This window comes from Lutra lutra, chromosome 2, assembly GCF_902655055.1.
Source record: "Lutra lutra chromosome 2, mLutLut1.2, whole genome shotgun sequence".
NCBI classification, from domain to species: Eukaryota; Metazoa; Chordata; class Mammalia; order Carnivora; family Mustelidae; genus Lutra; species Lutra lutra.
In genome coordinates this window covers 139,442,299-139,465,346 of record NC_062279.1, presented here as the reverse complement: position 1 = coordinate 139,465,346, position 23,048 = coordinate 139,442,299, and the positions used below count along the sequence as shown (strand labels likewise).

General features: G+C 35.8%; 1 protein-coding gene across 1 annotated transcript in view; it reads left to right on the top strand.

Moving 5' to 3' along the window:
- INPP4B (inositol polyphosphate-4-phosphatase type II B) overlaps window positions 1-23,048 on the top strand; it is an 832,665-nt gene that overhangs the window by 642,168 nt on the left and 167,449 nt on the right. Inside the window, 2 exon segments of the mRNA XM_047718523.1 lie at window positions 12,642-12,772; window positions 13,152-13,256. Of these exon segments, the coding sequence (XP_047574479.1) occupies window positions 12,642-12,772; window positions 13,152-13,256 (236 nt within the window).

Here is a 23,048-nt window from a genome sequence, read left to right as displayed (position 1 = left end):
CAGTAATGTAATATTTTTCCTAAGAACAACTGAAACAGTTAGCAGGAATGACATGATTGTGTTTAGCAAAAGGGAAGCACATGTGCAGGGATGAAACAATTTAGGGGATATTATAGTCGCCTCGGCTGGTAATAATGGTGGCTTAGACTAGGATGGTAGTGGGAGAAATGGAGAGATACACATACTTCTGCGAGTTTTTAAGCAGCTGAAATCCACAGTACTCCATGATGGATGATATCTGGAGGTAAGGTGCTGAGGATGATTCAAGCATTGTGGCCTTCATGACTGAACACGTCAGTATATGTCATTGATACAGAGCATAGTAGGTGCTCATGAGGTTCAGAAGAAAAGAAGGAGCCCTCACTGCTTCTCCCTTGAACCATCTGGGTCTGTGCTGATGCAGTAGACACGTGCCCCATGTGGCTATTTAAACTCAAGTTAAAATTGTTAAAATTAAATGAAATTAAAAATTCCATTCCTGGGGCGCCTGGGTGGCTCAGTGGGTTAAGCCTCTGCCTTCAGCTCAGGTCGTGATCTCAGGGTCCTGGGATCGAGCCCCGCATCTGGCTCTCTGCTCAGCAGGGAGCCTGCTTCTCCCCCTCTCTCTCTGCCTGCCTCTCTGCCTGCTTGTAATCTCTCTCCCTCTCTCCGTCAAATAAATAAATAAATCTTAAAAAAAAAAAATTCCATTCCTCAGTTACCTTAGTGACCTTTCAAATACTTGATAGTCACATATGGCTAGTAGCGATCATATTAAACAGCACAGCTATAGAACATTTCCATCATCACAGAGAGTTTTACTGGGCAGCACGAATGTACAGTAATCAACAGTGGCATCTGTAATTTGAAAAAGAAGGGCTACTATATAAAACTCTCCTTTCTTCCTAATCCATTAGAATTTAACATGGAGAATGAGAACTTTGACCTCAAACTTTCTACTTTACCCTTGTAGGTTAAAGATAAAAGATTTCTTGTTCTTTTCTTCCAAGTTGTTAGTACCTAGATACACATTCTGCACAGTTATTTCTAGTGGGAATGAGATTGCATAATGTTTCTAAGGGAGAGTTCATCTAGCATAGTAGTTTAAAATAAGGACACCGGGGCGCCTGGGTGGCTCAGTGGGTTAAGCCGCTGCCTTTGGCTCAGGTCATGATCTCAGAGTCCTGGGATCGAGCCCCGCATCGGGCTCTCTGCTCAGCAGGGAGCCTGCATCCTCCTCTCTCTCTGCTTGCCTCTCTGCCTGCTTATGATCTCTCTGTCAAATAGATAAATAAAATCTTTAAAAAAAAAAAAATTTAAAATAAGGACACCAAAGACATAGCTCCGGAGCTTAATCCCAGTACTGCTACTCACAATCTGGGCGATGCTGGGGAAACTACTTGTCTTCTCTAAGTCTCAATTTCCTTATTAATAAAATGAGGAAATAATAATACCTATTTCAACAGGCTGTTGTGCATATTGAATGAATGGATATTTGTAAAGTTCTTATTTACAGCACCTGGCATAAATAAACATAATAAACACTGCATAAATATTTGTCAAATGAATAGAAAATAAATAAGAATTTGTCCTGCTCTTGACATTCTTGGCAATTACGGCAGCCAAGTGAACACTACAGCAAAATATTTGAATGAGCCCTCTGTGGAGCTGGGTGGAAGCTGCATTCAGATGAGACCCCCAGTGAGAGACTTCAGTCATCCTCTTCAGGAAGAAGCCATACTCCCCGGGAATTAAAATAAAAAAGAGAACAAGATTTATAGTCATAGAACCTGGACACAGGTCTTGATTCTGACACTTACTAGCAATATGGCATTGAACAAATCACTTCTCATTTCAGTCTTCTCATTTGTCTAGAGCAATGTTGTTCAGCAGAACTTTCCATGATCATGGAAATGTCCTACAGTGGACTGTGGAGGATGATATAGCTATGTGGCTAGTGAGTGCCAATGCAACTGAATTTATAATTGTGCTTAGTCTGACTCTGGAACAATGATCTCCAAGGATTGCTTTGAACATAAGAAAAGATACGTTCTATATAGAAGTATTTGTGATTACCTGGAAAGCTTTATGGTGTCCACCGAAGAACCCTACTGCCAAGCGTTTTTTGCAGCCACTTGAATGCCATCTACTTGTGAAACTGAATTGAGTGATGTCTGCACTCCAGGTCCAGGGATGGAAATTGGAAGGGAAAATGTTTTCAATTTCTAAAATTATGGGCAGGAATAATAAGAAAGTGCTGAGAGTGCCAACGCATTTTCTTGCTTTGCCAGTTGAACTTTCAGGTACAGTTAGTAGTTTTCATGGGTACTCAGAATGGAAAGGCGTGTACTTGGTAAATGGGGATTTCAGAGAAACTTCACGTATGTGCCACCACTTTAAACATCAGCTCAGAACACCAAGCTTTAAGATACTAAAAAAAAAAAAAAAGATGTCATCCATGTTTGATAACTTTAAAATAGACTTCAAAGTGTAAATATGATGTTACTTAGAAATAAATAAACACATACTCACCTGTATCAGAAACAGCAAATATTCTTTTAGGGGTGGAGTAAGATATGCTTATTATCCCTCATTTTTTTTTTTTTCCAATGCAGTTACCTAAAGTGAAATGGTGGAATCTGGCTGTTTATCAGACACACTGCTTCTGTGATTACAACTACATCCTGTAGTTACTGTGTTCTGATGTTTAGTCTTTGCTTATAACTTGGAACCTTCCTTAGTGTACAATACAACAGCTACTTCATTTAATGTCAAGTGAAAATCAGAGGGAATGACCACTGAGACTAGCCAGTCATTTTTCAGTGAAAGGGTGACTCACAGACTACAGTGTTAACATCATCATTTTTTTATTAAATGCACTTTTTTAAAAAAGCCCGTGATGTATGGATGCCATATTTATCCCTGTATGGGTTAAAGCACAGACAGCTTGAATTGTTGGTTGAACATAACTGTGAAAAATATTGTGAATCTTGACATCTAGTTGAACTTTGCTCAGTTTTATGTTGTCTCCCAACCACTTTATGAAACTGAAGCCCCCCACCAATCATTTATGTCATCTAATGTTTGACTGTTTAATATTTAATTTTTTTTCCTGATGGGCAATTTCTGTTATGATTTCTTTGGGGTTTGATTTAAGGTCTGATTTTGCCTAATGAATGAAAGCAGCTTGGCTAGTACACTTTGCATCCGTGAGCACCCACATGTAGTGTCAGTATGATAACTACTAGAAGGTTCTGATGAAGTTATAGAGCTCTTTTTATTCTACAGAATGATATTGTGCAGCCCATTGTAGGCAAGTGTTTCTATTTACTTAGATAATAACAATTTCAAATAACATTTTAATGCCTTTTTTACTGAGCCATAGCCTATTATATATAAATTTTTATCAGGCTATTAGGTCTTACTACATTCTTGTAAATGAATTAATTATTATTCTCAGGTACTCTTTATTACCATGATTACTTTTCATAATTCCAGGAATTTTTTGAATTTGTACACCCAGATTTTAAAATTGTATTATTCTGGGTTCACAATTCTAATAAAATTAGGTGTTCGTATGTGGTGCTTTGGCCTCAGAGATTTCTTGGGCATGTCCCTTAAATGAGCTAAGCATCTCTGTAGTTATTTTTCTTTTGAGGAAATCTAGAAGGATATTGCTGTGGCCAATGTCCGAGAAATTATTGCCTATGCTCTCTTCTAGGATTTTCATGGTTTCATGTCTTACATGTAGGTCCTAAATCCATTTTGAGTTTATTTTTGTGTATCATGTAAGAAACTGGTCCAGTTTCATTCTTTTTTCCTCTTTTGTTGAAGATTAGCCAAGAATATCTATAAAATATGGTGAGAGAGATAAAAGACCATGAAAGAGCTTGAACTGTGTTCTAGATTTTTCCATCCCATCCCTTTTCCTCAACTTTTGGCACCAAACAGAAAGGAACATATACTTTTGTGCTTTTGTGTTGGAATCCCTGTGTAGGTAGTGTATTAGTGAGTGTTCTTCAGAGAAACAAAACTAATACTGTGTGTGTGTGTGTGTGTGTGTGTGTGTAGGGAGAGAGAGAGACAAAAACAGAGACAGATTTATCATTAAATTATTATTACTTATTAAGGAACTGGCTCACATAATTGCGGTGGCTGATAAGTCCTAACATCTTCATGGTTAAGTCCATAAGATGGAGACATAGGTGAATCTATGATATAGTAATAGTCCAAAGACCAGTGATTTTGAAGCCCAGAAAAAGTGTTTCAATTTGAATGTAAAGGCAATAAAAAGCTAGTGTCCCAGTTCAAAGTCAGTCTGTCAAGAGGACTTCTCTCTTAATCAGGGAGGGGGCAGCATTTTGCTCTGTTCACCTTCAACTGATTAGATGAGGCCCACCCAAATTAGTGAGGGCAAGGGCTTTACTCAATATACCAATTCAAATGTTAATCTCACCCAGAAACACCTACCATTTAACTGAATATTTGGATACCTTGTGTTCCAGCCAAGTTGACACATAAATTAATCATCACAGTAAGAAGTGCTATATGAAGATACACTTTCAAATCTTTCTCCATCCCTAAGGAAGACTTGACTAATCCAGATTTATGGACCTAGAGCATACAAGGTTAGAGGACTCAACAGTGTCTCATTTATCTGTTGCATTTATTCATTTTAACTGGGGCAGAGCTCAACATTCTACTTTAAGTTAGATTATATCCTGACTTTCTCTCAAATCAGGAAAATAAAAAAAAACAAAAATCTGCAAGCAAACCTTTCATTCAGTCAGTCCACAGGCCTATCTTGAAAAATTCCCCCAAACTAAGGACTGTGGTAGGACAAAAAGATGAATGAATAAGACAAGTCTGCTATACTCAGAGGCTCAGAGCAAATATTCCCATTGGAATTCCTCCTTGAATACATCATTGGTAGGCTTTAAAACTGTTTTAAGTACAAGATAAACTTTCTCCTTTTTAAACTATATTGTTTTAGTGATCTTAAACCCAATTTTTTTTCCTTTTCTTTTTCTTTTTCTTTTCTTTCTTTCTTTCTTTCTTTCTTTCTTTCTTTCTTTTTTTTTTTAGCAGCAGAAACTTGTTTTCATACAGAACTGCACATGGAATTTCAGTATTAATTTAAAAAAATTTAACTGGAGTTGGTGTTTGGCTGGAGTAAGGAAAAGGGCCTGATGCCTGTTCCTGTATTTGACTTCTCTTTTGTCAACACCCTCCCCCTGTTCCTCTAGCCACAACAGCCCTGGGGGTATAGGGAACAAAGTTGAAAAACTATTCATCTATTTAATATTCTTGCAAATGCTTTATTAAGTATTATATGTAAAAATGTTAAAGCAGGTTTGGCTATTGTCTTCCAGTTTCCCTAGGACTTATTTTGTGTTGAGTTATTTCTCTTCATTCTTCCTAGAGCTGTTTGTTTTTAATCTCATTTCTCTCTTTATGCTAGTCAAAAGTTTTGTGTTTCAAGCATGTTATTATGTACTTAGTAGTGGTTCAGAGGATCATAGTGACCTCCAGAAAGTGCAATTTTGCTCCTTTATGGAAGGAAGGTTCAGAGGATCATAGTGACCTCCAGAAAGTGCAATTTTGCTAAAGAGTAAAAAGCATGTATTTTTGAACTATTTAAACAAAGGAAGACAAAACAAGCCATGTAGACAAAAAGTGCATTATAAGGTTATTTCCAGAGATCAGCATGAATATTTCATCAAGTATCAAGAATATCATACTTTTACAATTGGTATACCAAAATCCAGAGTATAAAGATATTTCTCAAAAAAAAAAAAAAAAAAAAAGATATGTCTCAAGTAAGGCTTAGCAATCACCTGCCTCCTTTGAGATTTATTTTATCTGATTTACCTTTTATTTTTATAGGTAGCAAAGAAAAGGAATGGATGTAAGTGCCAAAGAATGTTTAATGTGTAAGAGGCCTAGTCTTATTAATATTTGAATATTCAATCTTTTCTTTCCAACATCTTTGTGTCTACCTCTTGGATTCTAAGAGAGTGAGTCCTAGCCTGTCTCCTAGAAGATTTGTTTTAAAGATAGAGCTCTAGTGAGAGTAAAGTAATGAATCCAAAAAAGACTGTATGTGGTTAAGAGGGCAGTGGATTTTCCAGAAAGACATTTTTGCTCTTATTGTTGTAAAGTTGCAACTGAAGGAGACAGCTTTTGAGAGCAGAAGCTGTTGTTACTGTAAATAAATGAGATTTTTTTATAGAGGGAAGGAGTATTTTTAAAAAATATTTTTCTGTAGATTAAAAATGCATTTACACAGCTCATCTCTTTCGCCATTCACACCAAAGGCTTCGTGAAAATGTGTATTTAACTGTAACATCAATGCCAAGATTGCTCCCTAGAGAAATGTGGCGGAGAAATGCAGAGACTGGGCTCTCTCTAGGGGTCTTATAATACTGGACACCAGTATGCACTTGAACATATTTTAGAGAATATCAGTTTTCATGCACGGCATACCTAGTAGCTGTGCCATTCAAACTAAAAGGTTCAGAAGTAGAAGTACTGAATTATGACTTATCTTTTGTTCAAAGTTAACTTTAAAAGTACATGAAAGCTTACAAATGTAGTCCTAGAAGTCAATAGCTCCACTCACTCCAAACCCCATTCAGCTTATGTTCTTTAAGTACCTTCAGAAACAAGGCACTCCATTTTTTGTGTGTTTTAGTTTAGTTTGTGTGTGTGTGTGCTTCTTTGTTTTTACACTGGGGAATTACATGGGGTGAGGAAAGAGTGCACATGGGGATTATAGTCTAAAAGACTTGGTATTCTAGTGACTCCAAGACTAACAAGCTATTTCATTTAGATGCTTCCATCTGTGAAACAAGAGGTTTCAAATTATTCTCTGAACTTCCTTCCGACTGCAACATTCTGTGAGTTTGTAGTAGTTTTTTTTTTAACTATATCAAAAAAGTTCTATTAATTCTTGTGTCCCACAAATTGGCTAGTTTAACAGGATATTTTGGAATAATCACTGTGCAAGAACGGGTGTAAAGTGACAGAGATGGTCACTCCACCTCTAACATCTGTTGGCACAATGATAAATAATAGGGGAAATCAGTAACATAAAACATATAGACATGTACACAAAAAGACCTTTATCATAGAGGCACAAAAATAATTGTGCTTTTTTGAACTCTGTTTATGATACATATATCATTAAGACTTTTTGTCTGGTGCTTAACCAGCCACTAATCTATAACTGACAGTAGATGCTTAGAGGATTCCATGCCTGGGGGGAACCCATCAACTATTTGGTGGCAGGCCAATTAAGTTGGATCCCTTTGAACTTGGAGAGGACAGCAATTTGTCCTAAGAAGGTGAAACAAAGTCTGAATATGTGCTTGTCTTTCCTGCTCACAGCGCCACTGCCATCAGCCACATCTGACAGCTTGTACAATGCATGGTCTGATGATACGGTGTCCCACATAACATCGTTCCTACCAAACGACACTTGCTATAACAAAAGAGGTGCAACAGTGAGCTTGCCCCACCATCCAAAAGCCACAAACCTGATACAATAGTGGAATAATATTAATCATGAAAGTTTCAGCTATGGCACCACTGTAGGGGGACAAAACCTCAGGATTGGAGTACTGACCTCCAGGATGAAGTTTGTATGCTAAACCAACAGCCGATAGAAGATGTTATGCCCACTATAGGTAGAACACACAGCTCTGGGAAATGGGGTGAGCCCTTTTTTCAATCAATCCCAATGCCCCACAAGTGGATTTGTGTTTCCTTTTCCTACCACCTTAGACTTTGCCAGTTAGAATCCTGATTCTTGAGGCATGGGATGGGGTAATTCTGTCCATAACCCATGAAGAGTCCTACTCATCTGGAAGCTATGTTTGGTTCACACGTGATCTGGTTATCATGCATTTTTCACTACGATGGACTAGCAAAGATAGCAAGGGTTACTGCACCTATCACCAAGAGGAAGTAGGGCTGCTCTTCATAATCTGAGCAAAGAGAAATATGTCTAGTACTTTGGTGTGCTCCATGCCCAGAGGTGAGTGGGAAATTATAGCAACTAAGATTCCATAAGAGCGGGGAAACCAAGGACCTAATTAACTGGGATTAATGTCTGGGTCACCTCATAAGGCAGCAACCTAGACCAGCTGAAGTACTAGAGGAATCTGAGGAAAATCGAGAATGAGTGATAGAGGAGAATGAGGAACATCAACTAAGGCCCCTAAGATCACTGAAATTGAAATATCAGATATTGTAGCATGGTTCATGACCTCATTTGGGGGAATTGCATCTGGCCATCACTTTGAAGGATTATACTGGAACTCCCTTTTAGGGAAGATATGAGGATGCTGTTTTATATGCTACATGGATATCAAGAAATGATGGAAATCTAAGTTCTCCAGGGGGTTGCCTGTCATGGGCACATTTGATGTACTTTTTTATACTGGCTCAACCTTAAACTCTGCTCAGGTTTTGCCTACTTGCTCAATGGAGGGCTCCAGATACTGCCACCATTTTCACCTATGTCCTAACACCACCAGCTGTCTAGGCCTCCCCCCAGGGTGAAGACCAGATATTAACATGCCCCCTGTGGCATCTACCCTGGAAAGACCCAGAGTGGTTCTGGTACCTATGACCAGATGTAGGCCACTTCTGTCTCTACTGGGACATTTCTTCCTCAGTAGCCACTCAGAAGAGACAACTAGAAGTGCTGAGGAGTTAATGTCTCATACGATGAATCTTTACCAATGAAATACTGTAGAAGGTGGTAAGGAACTGGTATATAAATGTTTCTCCTTCCATCTAATAAACTTTTCTAAGGTGCTTTAGTTCCATATAAGTTATCCGGAGCTGTTAACATGACCAAGGAACCAACCATGTTTTCTTGTGAAGTTCTGCCCGACTCGGTAACCTCCCACTTGATGTCTACTTTCTCTTTGTCCTACGACACCCCACTTACCTCCCCCTTGCTGACCTGGGACTGTTTGATCCCAGTCTACATTCTAGAGAATCTGGCTTGAGATACAAAGCAAGGTCCTTCAATGTCAAAGCTTTGTTCGCTGAGTAACAAATTAAAATACAGTATAAACAACTCTTATCTTCCCAACTGAAAAGTTTCCTGATTTGGGGACACCCATGTACCCACTCAGTCTCTTTTTTTTTTAAGATTTTATTTATTTATTTGTCAGAGAGAGAGGAACACAAGCAGGGGCAGAGAGAGAGAGAGAGAAGCAGGCTTCCCGCCAAGCGGGGAGCCAAATGCAGGGCTTGGTCCCAGGACCCTGGGATCATAACCTGAGCCAAAGGCAGACGCTCACCCGACTGGAGCCACCCAGGCGCCCCCCACTCAATCTATTTTAATGCATTAATGTAATTAATGTCTTTCATTTTTCTTAAATTTACAACCACTCTCTTACTATGTCCCATTTTGTTTTCTAACTTTTTCATTACTCTGCTCTGGTCTATTATACCTTTATTCTATAGTCCCCCTGTATTTGAGTTTTCTTCAATGCAAAGGAACCTTATGTTGGTTGTTTTTCCCTTTTGGAATGTGTAGCTGTTCAGTGCCATCATTTAGAGCAAATGAGCAGTGAATGCCAGGTTTCATCTGTATATTTCAGTATATAATCTTTGACATATTGAAGGAGTGTAATAAATTTTAAACAGCAGATTATGGACTCCTTTCAGCTTATCTCGAGTCACTCCCCCAAAACACTAAACTTTTCTCACCGCGCTTTGCTGGGCTTCTGTTAGGGAAGGAGATGTACTCCATCCCAGTTCAATGGCTTCACTATCACCCTTCCTTCTCTCCCTCTCTTTTCATTATTCCACTCCACCTCTCTTTTCATTATTCTTTCTTATTGATAAGGATTCAGAGACAACATAAATTGTAGACCCACGGTACATCTATTAGTGTTAAATAGGAATACTTAACTAATATTTTCATCATAATTGTATATTGGAAGTAAAGCCTGAAACCTTATGTATTAAGTTGACATATCACACTTGGCTATCTCTCTCACATCTGACCTAATTGCCCAGATTCTTCTAGACTTAGATATCTCAGGTTTTTGGAATAATTTGTTTTTGTTGGTTATTGTTATTTTGTCCTGAATTTGAATCCTCTGCTATCTGAGTGCACACAGAGAACTGGACTCCCCAGTTCTCCAGGCTCCCCCACCTGTCTCAACTTGGGTCATGAACTTTCTTTACCCTCATTGGCTATTAATTAATCATTTCTTTTCCCATGAATGTTGTGTAATGGAAGCTAATCTGTGGAAAAGTTAAGAATGAGATTAATGTTCACAAATTTGTAAAGACCTCAGATAAAAGATGCAGCGGTACCATACTGTATCCCCTTTGAAACAAAACAAAGGCAGCTACAAACATTTGAAGGCAAGTCACATTTTTGCACACCATCCATTATTCTTGCATTTAACAGGATGTTAAAGATTCTACATCTTCTGAATTTATTAGCTTGGTATTTAGCATGTTTCACAGCCAAAATAGCAAAGAAGGTTCATTATTGCTAGTTAAATTAGCCTCATGAAAATGTTGTTGGTAAAAGGTTACAGAAATGAATAAGAGATCTAACCAGACAGCCTATTAGGCCATTTATCATTATAATTTAAAAAGACATTCTGATGATTTGAATTAACTTGGCTAAAGGGTAGAGAATTAGATAAAAGGTAATAATTAAAACTTAAATGGCATGATTAGCTCTTCCTTTTGATAAAGAAAAGACAAACCCTATGCGTACTGCATTTACTTAAATTGTCTTCTTGAAAGAAACTGAGGCCAATAAATCATACCTGATTATACCATTTATGGGCCTTTAAAAAATTTTACAGCAGGATGCCTGGGTGGCTCAGTTGGTTGAGCATCTGCCTTCCGTTCAGGCTATGATCTCTGGGATCAAGGCCTGCCTCGGACTTCGGGCACTATGGGCATCCTGCTTCTTCCTCTCCTGCCCTCCACCCACCCTGTTTGTGCTCACTCTCTCTCTCTCTCTCTCTCTCTCTGTTAATAAATAAATTAATAAAATCTTTAAAAAAATCTTACAGCTGTATTATGTATAAACTGGGTTACTTGAATATCTTGTTATTCCGTCAGACATAATCAGAAAGCCCGTCCCACATTATTTTTTTCCACATAATTTTATTTTCGATGATTGAAGCCTAGAATTTAGCGGTTTTTCTATTGAAGTTTTAATGTTTCTTTTTTAACTGACTGTCCCGTGTGTGTGTGTGTGTGTGTGTGTGTGTGTGTGGCAAGTTTTTGTCATCATCTTTGTGAATGTTTTATCAGTGAGAATATTTATTAACTTGTATTTTTTTCACCTCTTCAACATACAGAACTTTCATGTTTGTGTGACCTAAGCTATTCGTATCTTCCCTTGTGTTAAAATTACTTTTTAAATTTTATTTTAATTCCAGTGTAGCTGACGTACAGTGCTATATTAATTTTAGGTGTACAATATAATAATTCAGCAATTCCATATGTTACTCAGTACTCATCAGGATAACTGTACTCTTAATCCCCTTCACCTATTTCACCCATTCCTCCCCCCACGTACCTCCCCTTTGGTAACCATCTGTTTGTTCTCCTAAGTTAAGAGTATGTTTATTGGTTTGTCTCTTTTTTTGTTTTTTTTTTCTTAAATTCGTATGGTATTTGTCTTTCTCTGGTTTATTTCAATTATCATCATACTCTGTAGATCCATTCATGTTATTGGAAATGGGAAGATTTCATTATTTTTATGATTGAATTATATTCCATTTCTATATAAATATATGTATTTGCATATGTACCACTTCTTTAGCCATTCATCTATTGAGGGACACTTGGCTGCTTCTATAATTTGGCTATTGTAAATAACACTGCAATAAACATAGGAGTGCAAATATCCTTCTGTATTAGTATTTTTGTATTCTTTGGATAAATACCCAGTAGTGCAATTATTAGATCACAGGGTAGTTCTATTTTTAACTTTTTGAGGAGACTCTGTACTGTCTTCCACAGTAGCTATACCATTTTGCATTTCCACCAACAGTGCAGGAGGGTTCCTTTTTCTCTGCAGGCTCACCAACACTTGTTTTTTGTCTTTTTAAGTCATTCTGACAGGTGTGAGGTGATTCTCATGTGGTTTGATTTACATTTCCCTGATGGTGATTGATGTCGAGCATCTATTCACGTGTCTATTAGCCATCTGTATGTCATCTTTGGAGAAATGTCTATACACGTCTTCTCCCCATTTTTTAGTTAGATTATTTGGTTTTTTGATATTGAGCTGTATAAATTCTTTATACATTTAAGATAACAGACCTTCACTGGATACATCATTTGCAAATATCTTCTCCCATTCTGTAGGTTGCCTTTCAGGTTTTTTGGTGGTTTCCTTTGCTGGGCAGAAGTTTTTTATTTTGATGTAGTCCCAGTGGTTTATTTTTGCTTTTGTTTCTCTTGCCTCAGGAGACATATCCTGAAAGATATTGTTATGGCTGATGTGGGAGAATTTTTTTTTTCCCTAATGAGTGCATAGAGCTTTCCGGAAACGGATGGTGAATCAATTTCTAATTAGTTTGGCAATGTTTATTAGGTGTTCCTTGTCTGTGGACTTAAGATCAAAATAAATATTTTCTCCTCGTTTATATTTTTAACAGAAACCAGGAGTTAAAAGAACTTGGTGAGCTTTCTCCACACTGGGACAATCTACGGAAAAATGTCCTTACTCACTGTGATCAAATGGTGAATATGTACCAAGATATTCTGACAGAACTTAGCAAGGAAACAGGTATGAAAGCAATAACTTTTTTATATATTCAAACTGAATTGCATTTCATGTATGTTAGGTGAAAACAATAATACACATTGTTGTTATGGATATAGAAGAGCCAAACAATTTTAAAAATCTTTTTATCTCTCATTCTAACATCTCGGCATGATAGACCAGGAAGAAATAGATTTCCCTATTTTACCTCATGGGATTATTATAAGAATAACTGAGAATTTTTTAAATTGAATTTCTATAAAGAAAAGCAGCTTATACAAGATATACTTTTCTTTCTGAAATCCTTGTAATATTTTTCCATGTCAAACATTCTCTTCAACATACATGCACACACACATTTATTATTCATTTATTATTAACATTCAATATTTTTTCTGCCTAGGGTCCTCTTTCAAATCAAGCAGCAGCAAAGGAGAGAAAACATTAGAATTTGTTCCAATAAATCTACATCTACAAAGAATGCATGTACACAGCCCTCACTTGAAAGGTAGTGTATATAATATTCTTTTTTAAGTGGGCAAATTATTTGAATGTGTACTTTTTTTAAAAACTTGACTACAGGCAGAATTAAAAATTTTAGAATTATGTAAAGATGAAGATGAAACAATTGAAGTTGATAATGACCCTGAATACTACAAAGGGACTATAGTATTTTTGTTGCTGTGTTTCTGAACACTACTTTAAATGTGGCACTTGGATTGAGTTACAGGTGAATATGCAAAACAAATGAAAACATCCTTAAGTAGTCTCAGTGATGGCTGAGACCATGCATGCCAGTGTTTGAATTAAAAAAAAAAAAAGGAAAAAGGAGAAAAAATACTTGTTCATTTTATGCTTAACTTGAAAAATCAAAGCCCAGAGATGGACTCAGAGGCCGTTTTTCTGACTTAGTGGTGATTGTCAACAGTCACCCCCTTCTCTATGAGAAGGATATTTATCAGAAAAAAAAAAAGTGGTAGAGTATTTTACTATACTTAGACATGAGAAACATTTTGCAAGGAAAAGTGTATAGATTTTTTATAAACATACTTCAGTAAGGTTTATTTTTTTTAAAGATTTTATTTATTTATTTGATAGAGATAGAGAGATCACAAGTAAGCAGAGCAGTAGGCAAAGAGAGAAGGGGAAGCAGGCCCCCTGCTGAGCAGAGAGCCTGATGCAGGGCTCCATCCCAGGACCTTAAGATCACGACCCGAGCTGAAGGCAGAGGCCCAACCCACTGAGCCACCCAGGCACCCCCCTTCAGTAAGTTTTATTGAATATTGAGTATTGAATAAGGTGAATATCATATTGTATCCCTTGCCACCCTACATAAATCCTTGCTATTTCTTAGAAAAATATATTTTAAAATATTCTTTCCCCTCCCTTTTCTTTTAACTTACTGCTACATCAATTTCTGTGCACAAGTAGAGTGATTATCTGCCTCTTTTCACACACAGCAAAAGTCCCATATTATGGTTATTGTCCCACATCCTTATTAAAAAACTCTTCTCCTCTCTTCCCTCTCAAAAGTCTCTCTGTTTAATGATAAATGCTATGGTCATCCTACTAGTACCCATCTTCCGAGGGAGCCAAAATTTACTTTAGATCATCCAGTCCTTCATGGTAAGTGTATGGATATGCAAACATACAAAGATACGTCTAGAGACTCATGCTAACACCCTATTTTGTAGTTATTGTCACAATACAGAGGTTCTATAATGTAAAACAATATAGAGGTTTTACAAAGTTAAAATCTGTGTCGCACTTCAGAATCATCTGAAATTTCACAACCAGCAAAGTTAACCATTTTTCTGAGTTTGTGCATACATTTGTGTTTATACAACCAGCTAATATGCAGGTGTAAGTGTAGTTATGGAAATGTAAAATTTTAGTAGCTTCAGTAACCTTTATCAACTATCTAAAATTTTAACTTGGATCCTTTTCACCAAAAATTATGTCAATGAAAGAACTGAAATAAAAATGAGATAGACTGGTCCAAAGCATTTAGGAAATCTTAATTGATTACTGAGTATCTGTCAGTAGTTTGAACATAACATCTAATGGTCTTAAAAATCATCAAAACCAAAGTATCAGTAAATAATAAAGAAGCTATGAGAGTTAAAGGCTATCTGACAGGTCCCTGGGTAGCTCAGCTGGTTAAGCTTCTGCCTTCAGCTCAGGTCATATCTGAGGGTCCTGGGACCAAGCCCCATGTTGGGCTCCCTGCTCAGTGTGGAACCTGCTTCTCCCTCTCCCTCTGCTGCTTCCCCTGCTTATGCATCCACTCTCTCTCTGTGTGCCAGATAAATGAATAAAATCTTTAAAAAAAAGAATTTTTCACTTCTGGTTTCAAATTTCCCCCTTAAAGACACCACCATTTTGAATTAGGATCTGTCCTAAAGCCTTGATTTGAATTTGATTCCATCTGTAAAGACCATACTTCCAAATAAGGTCATATTCAAGGTAATTTTCAGGGGAGCATAAATCAACCCATAATAGCAAGATAGATAAAAGGAATTTCTTCTTTGTGATGACAAATATCAAGTAGTATAAAGAAAAGCAAAATTTTCATGTTACAGAACTAGGGTACAACTCTTAAACTAGAGGGTTTTTGACACTGTAGTTTTTAGAAAGACTTCTTTTTGAAGACCTAAAGGAGAAAATGTGGGAAAAGATTAAAAATCTTAATGGCCAAGAATTAATGCAAAGGTACTGAATTCTACTGCATACTGATTTTTCCCCCAAGTTTATTCATGTAAGTTTTATATATATATATTTGTGTGTATGTATATATATACAAATATGTGTGTATATGTGTGTGTACATATATATGTATATTGTATATATTTAATTTTATATACATCATATATATGTGGTATACATATCATATATGTAATATTGAATATTAAGCTTACATGTTTTAAAATATTTTGGATTTTATAATAAGTTCAAAATTTATTATTTGAGATTGGAATTCAGATAAAGTAAGTGCTTATAGACTAGATCACCAGCTATATGTTTTAATATAAATTGAAAACTTGACTGAATTTTGGAGTTCTGCCACTTACTTCTTTGACATTGACCAAGTTAATAACTTTTCTGAGCATTGGTTTTCTTATTTACAAAATAAAATGGTTGAAAACTGTAGATGGCAGTCAATCAAATTTCTACTTACTTATATAACATGTATTCAGCACATTAAATGAATTGCGGTTAAATTTATTTAAGATCCATGTTTACTGATTTGAATGTTTAGCTGAAATTACAGACATTTTGCAAGGTAATGATGCAAGTAAGATTGGCTAAGCCTTGGTATTTCACTGGTGAGTTATTTGGATGTAGTCTAGATTTATTTTCATTATTACCATTAGTAAATTACATCAATCCGCATTTGATTAATATGCCTGCTATATTTGAAGAGGCGGCTTTGCAAACAATATGAGGCAGATTCACCAAATACAAGGCTAATGTCTAGCTCTAGAAATAAGTAACTGAGCAGAACTAATGTTGTCATGTCTCATACTGACAAATGAAATAACCTCCATCCAATGTCAGATGCCCCCAGACCCATTAATTTTTCACCCTTGTTCATTACTTAAATTAATGCAACAAATACAATCCCAATAGAGATCTTAGACAGCAGTCACAATAGCAAAGAAAAAACCCCTGAACTTAAGAACAAAATTTTCCACCTCAAATTTTATTTTCATAGAAAGTCAGTGATAAATATTATAAAATATGGATTCCTATAATATTATTCTGTTTAAGTTATTTTATTTTATGTTATAGATATATAATAGCATATTGTAATATATAACAAAAAGAGACAGAGAAAGAAAGAGGAAATAAAAGAAAGAAAAATCCTTCTATAGTATATCATAAAGCTATAATTGGAATCAGGTGGGACATACGCCAGAATTTATTGTGTAAGTATGGATGAGTCAGCCAACCTCTCTGCCCCTTAGTTTTCTAATCTCCGTATTGAGGGAAGGAACAAATGAGGAGCTGTTTAGAACTTCCTGATTTCTGTATCTTCAGTTTGGGTATATCACCTCATCAATGAAGTATAATTACTTTTAGATGTTTCATGATGTTAGTAAATTGTTTGGACTATTTTGAAATAGATTTCCCTTAAAATTCCTTATTGTTTTGTGATTCATGACAAAGTCATTTTGTGGATCATCTTGAAGTCCGGGATTATGGGTAAATTGTTCTCTGAAATGAGATCAGCATGTCTACATTTTTTTTTCATTACCACTATTTTTATAGTTGCAGGAATTTTAAAAAGATCTTCTGGGGAAAAAAATAGACTTATTATCTCATATCTATTATTAAGTGGCTTTTTAAAGGCTATGAGGCAGCCCTATTATTAAATTTCAAACCAACCTAGTATCTGTAGCTTGATGAGATTCAACAACTTGAATTCCACTTCCACATTATGCTGTGTATGATGCCATTTTCACAAAGCCTAGAACAATTTTTGAGATATAAACTATCAAAAGAAGAAGACTTAAACTATCAAATATGTATATTTGATATATAAACTATAAAAAAACTATCAAAAAACAGATTATATTATTTTAAGAAAGAAAAAAGTACCTTTGATTTTTTTTTTTGCTCAAATTTTCTGTAAAATAAATGTCCATCTAGATTTTTGTAGTTGTTTCTTAGTACCAAAAATCTGAAAGCTTTTATTCTATACAGTTAAGGGCTGAATATCATAAAGATACGTAATTTAAACAGCAGGATAAAATAAGGAAAATTTTAAAATGAGACAAATATTACTGATCAGATTGTTTCCTTCGAGTTTTATTTTTTATTGATTATTTGTTTTATATGTTTTTCTATATGCTCACTCTTAGAGGAATACAATAAATTTCAGTTAGTTCTAACTAAATTTTAAAAAGTACAAATGCTCTAGCAAAGACTGAACCCGGTACTTTAAGTGTATACCATTCTTTATTAACTAAACTAAGAGACCAGGAAATGAATCCCATGCTCTACCTAGGTCTGTCTATTATTTTCATAGTAATTGCAAGTGGCATTCAGGATGAAGGGGCCAAAGAGATAAACCCAGCATTTCCAATACTGTGATATTTGTAAATAATAATTATCAAATACCATTTGCAAAATACTAAGACTCCCAAGAGTCGTGATTTTGTTTTCCAGTAAGTGTGGTATTTAAAAATTTTAGTAATTAGTGTAAAGTATGCCAGAATGGATTTCAAACTTAAAGATTATATAGCTGTATACAGTTTATGTTCTCATTTTAGATCATGTGATAAACCAAAGAAACCTATAGCTGAACAGGACAGGTAACTTCATGTAAACTCTGGGAATAACATTCAGTAGCTACTTTCTAATTGTTTCCTTCAGAGCCACTCTTTAGTTATTAATGATTGTGGGACCATTCCAATGTGAGGATAGGTGTTTCCCACACCATCAGTTTCCCAGTGCTCCATGGATGCCAACTGAGTGTCTTAAGTTTCAACTCAGTTCTGACATTATCTACCTGGAGATAGCATCAGATTCCATGGGCTAAGGGTCTGTCCACAAGACTGCCCTCCACTTCAGATGCCAGTTGAAAAGTTCAGGTTCTTACCTGTACTTTTAACCATCTGGCTGTAAATCAAATGTGCCCTCCTCCTTGGGTTCAATTAATTCAGTAGAACTATTCAAAGTCAGAAAAACATTTCATTTACTAGAACACTGGTTTATTATAAAAGGATGTAACTCAGGAACTGCCAGGTGGAAGAGATGCACAGGGCCAGGCAGGGAAAGTAGGTAGAACTTCCGTGCTCTCCGAACGCCTCTCTCCCAGCACCTCCACCACAGAAGCTCCCCAAACCTAGTCCTTTTGGTTTTGTTTTGTTTTGTTTTGTTTTTGAGATTTTATTACACAGGCAGGATTAATTAAATAATTGGCCCTTGGGAATTGAACTCAATCTCCAGCTCTTTTCCCCTCCCAGGTGCCTGGGTAGAGAGGAGGGATAGAAAATTCAGACCCTCTAATCTCTTGGTTGAGTGCTTAGACAACCAGGATCTGCCCTTAGGGGAGGTCCAAAAGTCACTCATTAACATAAGAAAAGACATCTTTAAAGCTCTCAAAGCTTAGGAAATTCCAAGGGTTTTAGGACCACCTTGCCAGAAAAGGGAACAAAGATATTTACCAAATATATTTATTTCTTACCCTTGTTAAGCAACAAAAATTCAACTGAGTAATTTATAAGTTCGAATTGTCTTTATTGAATGATTCATGAATCAGGCAGCATCCTACCTAACAAATAAAAGAGAGCTCTATAGAGCTGCAAAAAAGGAAAGCTTTTTGAATGTAGCAAGTGGGGAAAAAAGGAAATTATCGGCAAAGGAATCCATTATTTGAGGCAAAGTCATCCTTCTAATGGAATGGAAGGGATCTTTTAGTAAAATTTCTTAGCTGACCAAGAAATTCTATGTTGACTGGTTAAAGGTTACATTCCTGGAAGGCTGAAACTGCAGTTAGCTTAGATATTAAGCCTTGGTTTGCTGATGTGGGTCCTTTGACAAAAGTGACTATTTTGAGCCTCTGGCTTTCTTTTTTTACATTATAAATCACAATATCACAGTTATCAGTATTTAAAAATTAACACTTCAAAGCGGCTTTTTGGAGATCTCAAATGTATGAAGGTAAAGATTGTATTACAATGCCTAAATTTTTTGAGCCTCTACAAAATGCGTACTTAAGGATCCCACCTTTTTGAGGAGTGATTCTAATCAAGGTAGATAGAATCAAAAGGCAACAAAGAAAAGTGAGAGAGGCAAGAGAGACCTTATTTGCTCTTTCTACATCCAGACATAAACCCTACTTATTGTCTCTACAGAGAAAGCCTCTTGGTATTAATGGAATATCAAGGTTGGCTTGCGAGGTGGGGAAATGGAAAAAAGGTTTCTGGAATATAGATAAAGTATTCAGTTCTGCTAGCTGTGCTGAAATAACAGTACTACTTTTTACTTGCCTATTTGAAATGTATTCTATGAAGTTCAAAAGTAAGGAATATTTGGGAAACTATGTTTTAGTTCCTGGTCACTTTGCCCTTGAAAACATATAACTGTATTAGGAAATTGGCTCTCTCTCCATTCTTATTTTTTTCAAATCCTGATTGTTGTGCTACTAATGATTTGTAAGTTTTCCTTAGAATTTCATATTCCCAGTCTGCTTTATTGTTAACTTCCTGTTAATATATTGTTTAAAATGATAACAAATGGTAAATAAAATTACAAAAATGATAATTTAATGAAAATAATGGGAAATAACGGATCTGATCTAAGAAAACATTGGATATTATAAGGCTAAATTTAAAAAAAGGATACAAACACTGTACTTTTGTTAGTATATTTACTTCTTACAGAGGTATGAATTAACAATTCTAAAACTATTTTATTTGTATAGTATGGTTAACCAAATATGTAAATATAAAATAGGGAGAGTCCAGTTTCTCAATATCAGAGAAAGAAGTTAGAAATAAAGAAGGAAGGCAGGCTAGAAGGAATCCTATAATGCTGAACTGAAGTCAGAGGTAACAATATGGACTCATGGGTTTGTTGTTGTTAATATAGATGTATAGATGCAGGTGTGTGTGTGTGTGTGTGTACAAGTTAGTATGCATATACATGCATATACTTCCTACCTCTGGCACTGAAAGAATTAAAAGCAGTAAGAATGAGTATGCCTACCCCTAGCATTTGATTTCTTTTTTTAAAAGAAAAGATATTTATTTATTTGAGAGAGAGAGAGAGAGAGGAAAGGGCAGAAGGACAAGCAGACTCCCCACTGAGTGCTGAGCCCAATGCTGAGCTAGATCTCAGGATTCTGAGATCTTGACACTTATCTGACCAGAGTGCCCCCAGTATTTGATTTCTAAACACCATCCTCAAGTAAAAAGCGCTAGGGTTCTTTGGAAAACTGGTTGATTCTAGGGCTGAGGCAGGGAAAATATAAGATGAGTCTAGAGTATCTGGTGGCTCTAGAAAGTAAGGAAGTGCTAAGAAACAAACAACAATGATGGCAACAAATGGAGAGGGTGACATAGATAAATAGTTACAAGCCAATGGAAGGAGTTCCCAATGGACAAAGCTAGAGCAACTTAAACATAAAGATAGTGTTAGATCATAAACCAATACCTATGAGCCCATACTGATGTTAATAAATAACTGAGGGGCACCTGGGGGGCTCAGTCGGTTAAGCCACCAGCTCTTGATTTCATCTCAGATCATGGTCTTAGGGATTGAGCCCTGTGTGGGGCTCCACACGCAGAAGTGAGTCTGCTTAAGCATTCTCTCTCTCTCTGTCTATCCCTCCCCCTACTCTCTCTCTTTCTCTAAAATGAATATATAAATATTTAAAAATAAATAGGTAGATAGATAGCTGAATATATAAACTAAAGGAGAAAGATAAACTATTCTTCCCAAAAGAATTCCAGTTAATAAATGTGGAAGGAATGAGGGAAATGGGAAATCACCATTCAACCATAGCAGTAATAATTGCCACAGGCAAGATATATCAATGGATACTAAAATTAGTGGGCACAAGTCTAAAAAGAAACTGGATATTGTACTGTCTTAAAATATGTTTCTCTAAATATTTAGTAACTTTACAGTGAAAAATCAACTATAGATAGTGGCAGTCAACATTTTGACCCATGCATCAACTTTAATTAATATGAAGTAATATACATCACCTTAACATACTCCCTGTTATAACGCACTGAGAAGGGCCTATCGCTTCCATAGTATCCTACTCAACAGTGCAGAACTTCAGTCTAATTATGAGAAAACATAAGACAAACCCAAATTGAGGGACCAGTACTCTTCAAAAGTGTCAAGGTCAAAAATGAAATGCTGAGGAACTGTCATGGATTGGAGAAGACTACATGATAGCAACATGAAATGTGGAATTCTGGACTGGATCCTGAAAGAACAAAGGGTATTAGTGGAAAAACTAATTTTAACATATTATCTACTTTATTTAATGTTATAGTACAAGATTAATTTCTTAGTCTTGATAATCTCTGACTGTATAAGATATTAACATAGGGAGCATAGTGAAGGGTATACAGAACTCTGTTCTAATTTTGCAACAACTCTGGAAATCCAAAATTATCTCAAAAATAAAAATTTTCAAAAGGATTTAAACAATAAATATGTTTTTGTATTTTAATAAAAATTATGTATATTTTCAAATATATAACATGTTATTTTGCTATATATATGTATAGTGAATGATTACTATAGCTAAGCTAATTTACATATTCCTCTCACAGAGTTACTGGGCTTGCTTTTTTTCATGTGGTGAGACATTTTTAAAGGAATTCTGTATTTCTTCCTATCTTAGATAGCATATTAAAACTTAATTCAAATTTAAAAAACAGATAAAAAATAAAACTGAATTCAAATTTTATAGCAACAATTGACAGCAGTTTAGCCTCGATACCTCATACAAGTAGAATCACACATTATTTGTCTTTCTGTGGCTTATTTCACTTAGTAACCTCAAGGATTGTCCATATTGTCACATATTACAGAAGTTCCTTTCTTTTTAAAGTTGAATAGTATCCCATTATACATATATAGCACATTTTCTTTATCCATTCACCCACTGATGGGCATTTAGGTTGTTTCCACATCTTGCCTATTATGGATAGTGCTTACATGAACGTAGAGACGCTCCTATCTCTCTGAGATCCTGATTTCAGTTCCTTTGTATAAATACCCAGAACTGGTATTGCTGAAGCATGATAGTTTTACACTGTGCAGGGATTCCAGTTTGTCCACATCATGGCTAACACTCACTGTCTTTTGTTTTTTTGATTGAAGCCATTTTTACAGGTGTGAGATGGTATCTCATTGTAGTTTTGATTTGCATTTTCCTGATGATGAATAATAACCTTTAACATTTTGACATATATCTGTTGGCCATTTGTATGTCTTCTTTGGCAAAATGTCTGTCTATTCAAGCCGTTAGCCCATTTTTTAGTCAGGTTATTAATTGTTTTACTATGGAGTTATAGGAGTTCATTATATATTTTGGAGATTAATATCTCATCAGATATATCATTTGCCAATATTTTCTCCTCTCCTGTATGTTGTCTTTTTTGTCTATAGTTTCCTTAATTATGCAGAAGTTTTTCAGTTTGACATAGTTCTGCTTGTTTTTGTTGCTTATGCTTTTAGTGTCGCATCTCTGAAATCACTGTAAAGACCAGTCATCATAAAATTTTCCTCTGTTTTCTTCTTTTAGGTCTTATGTCTAAGTCTTTAA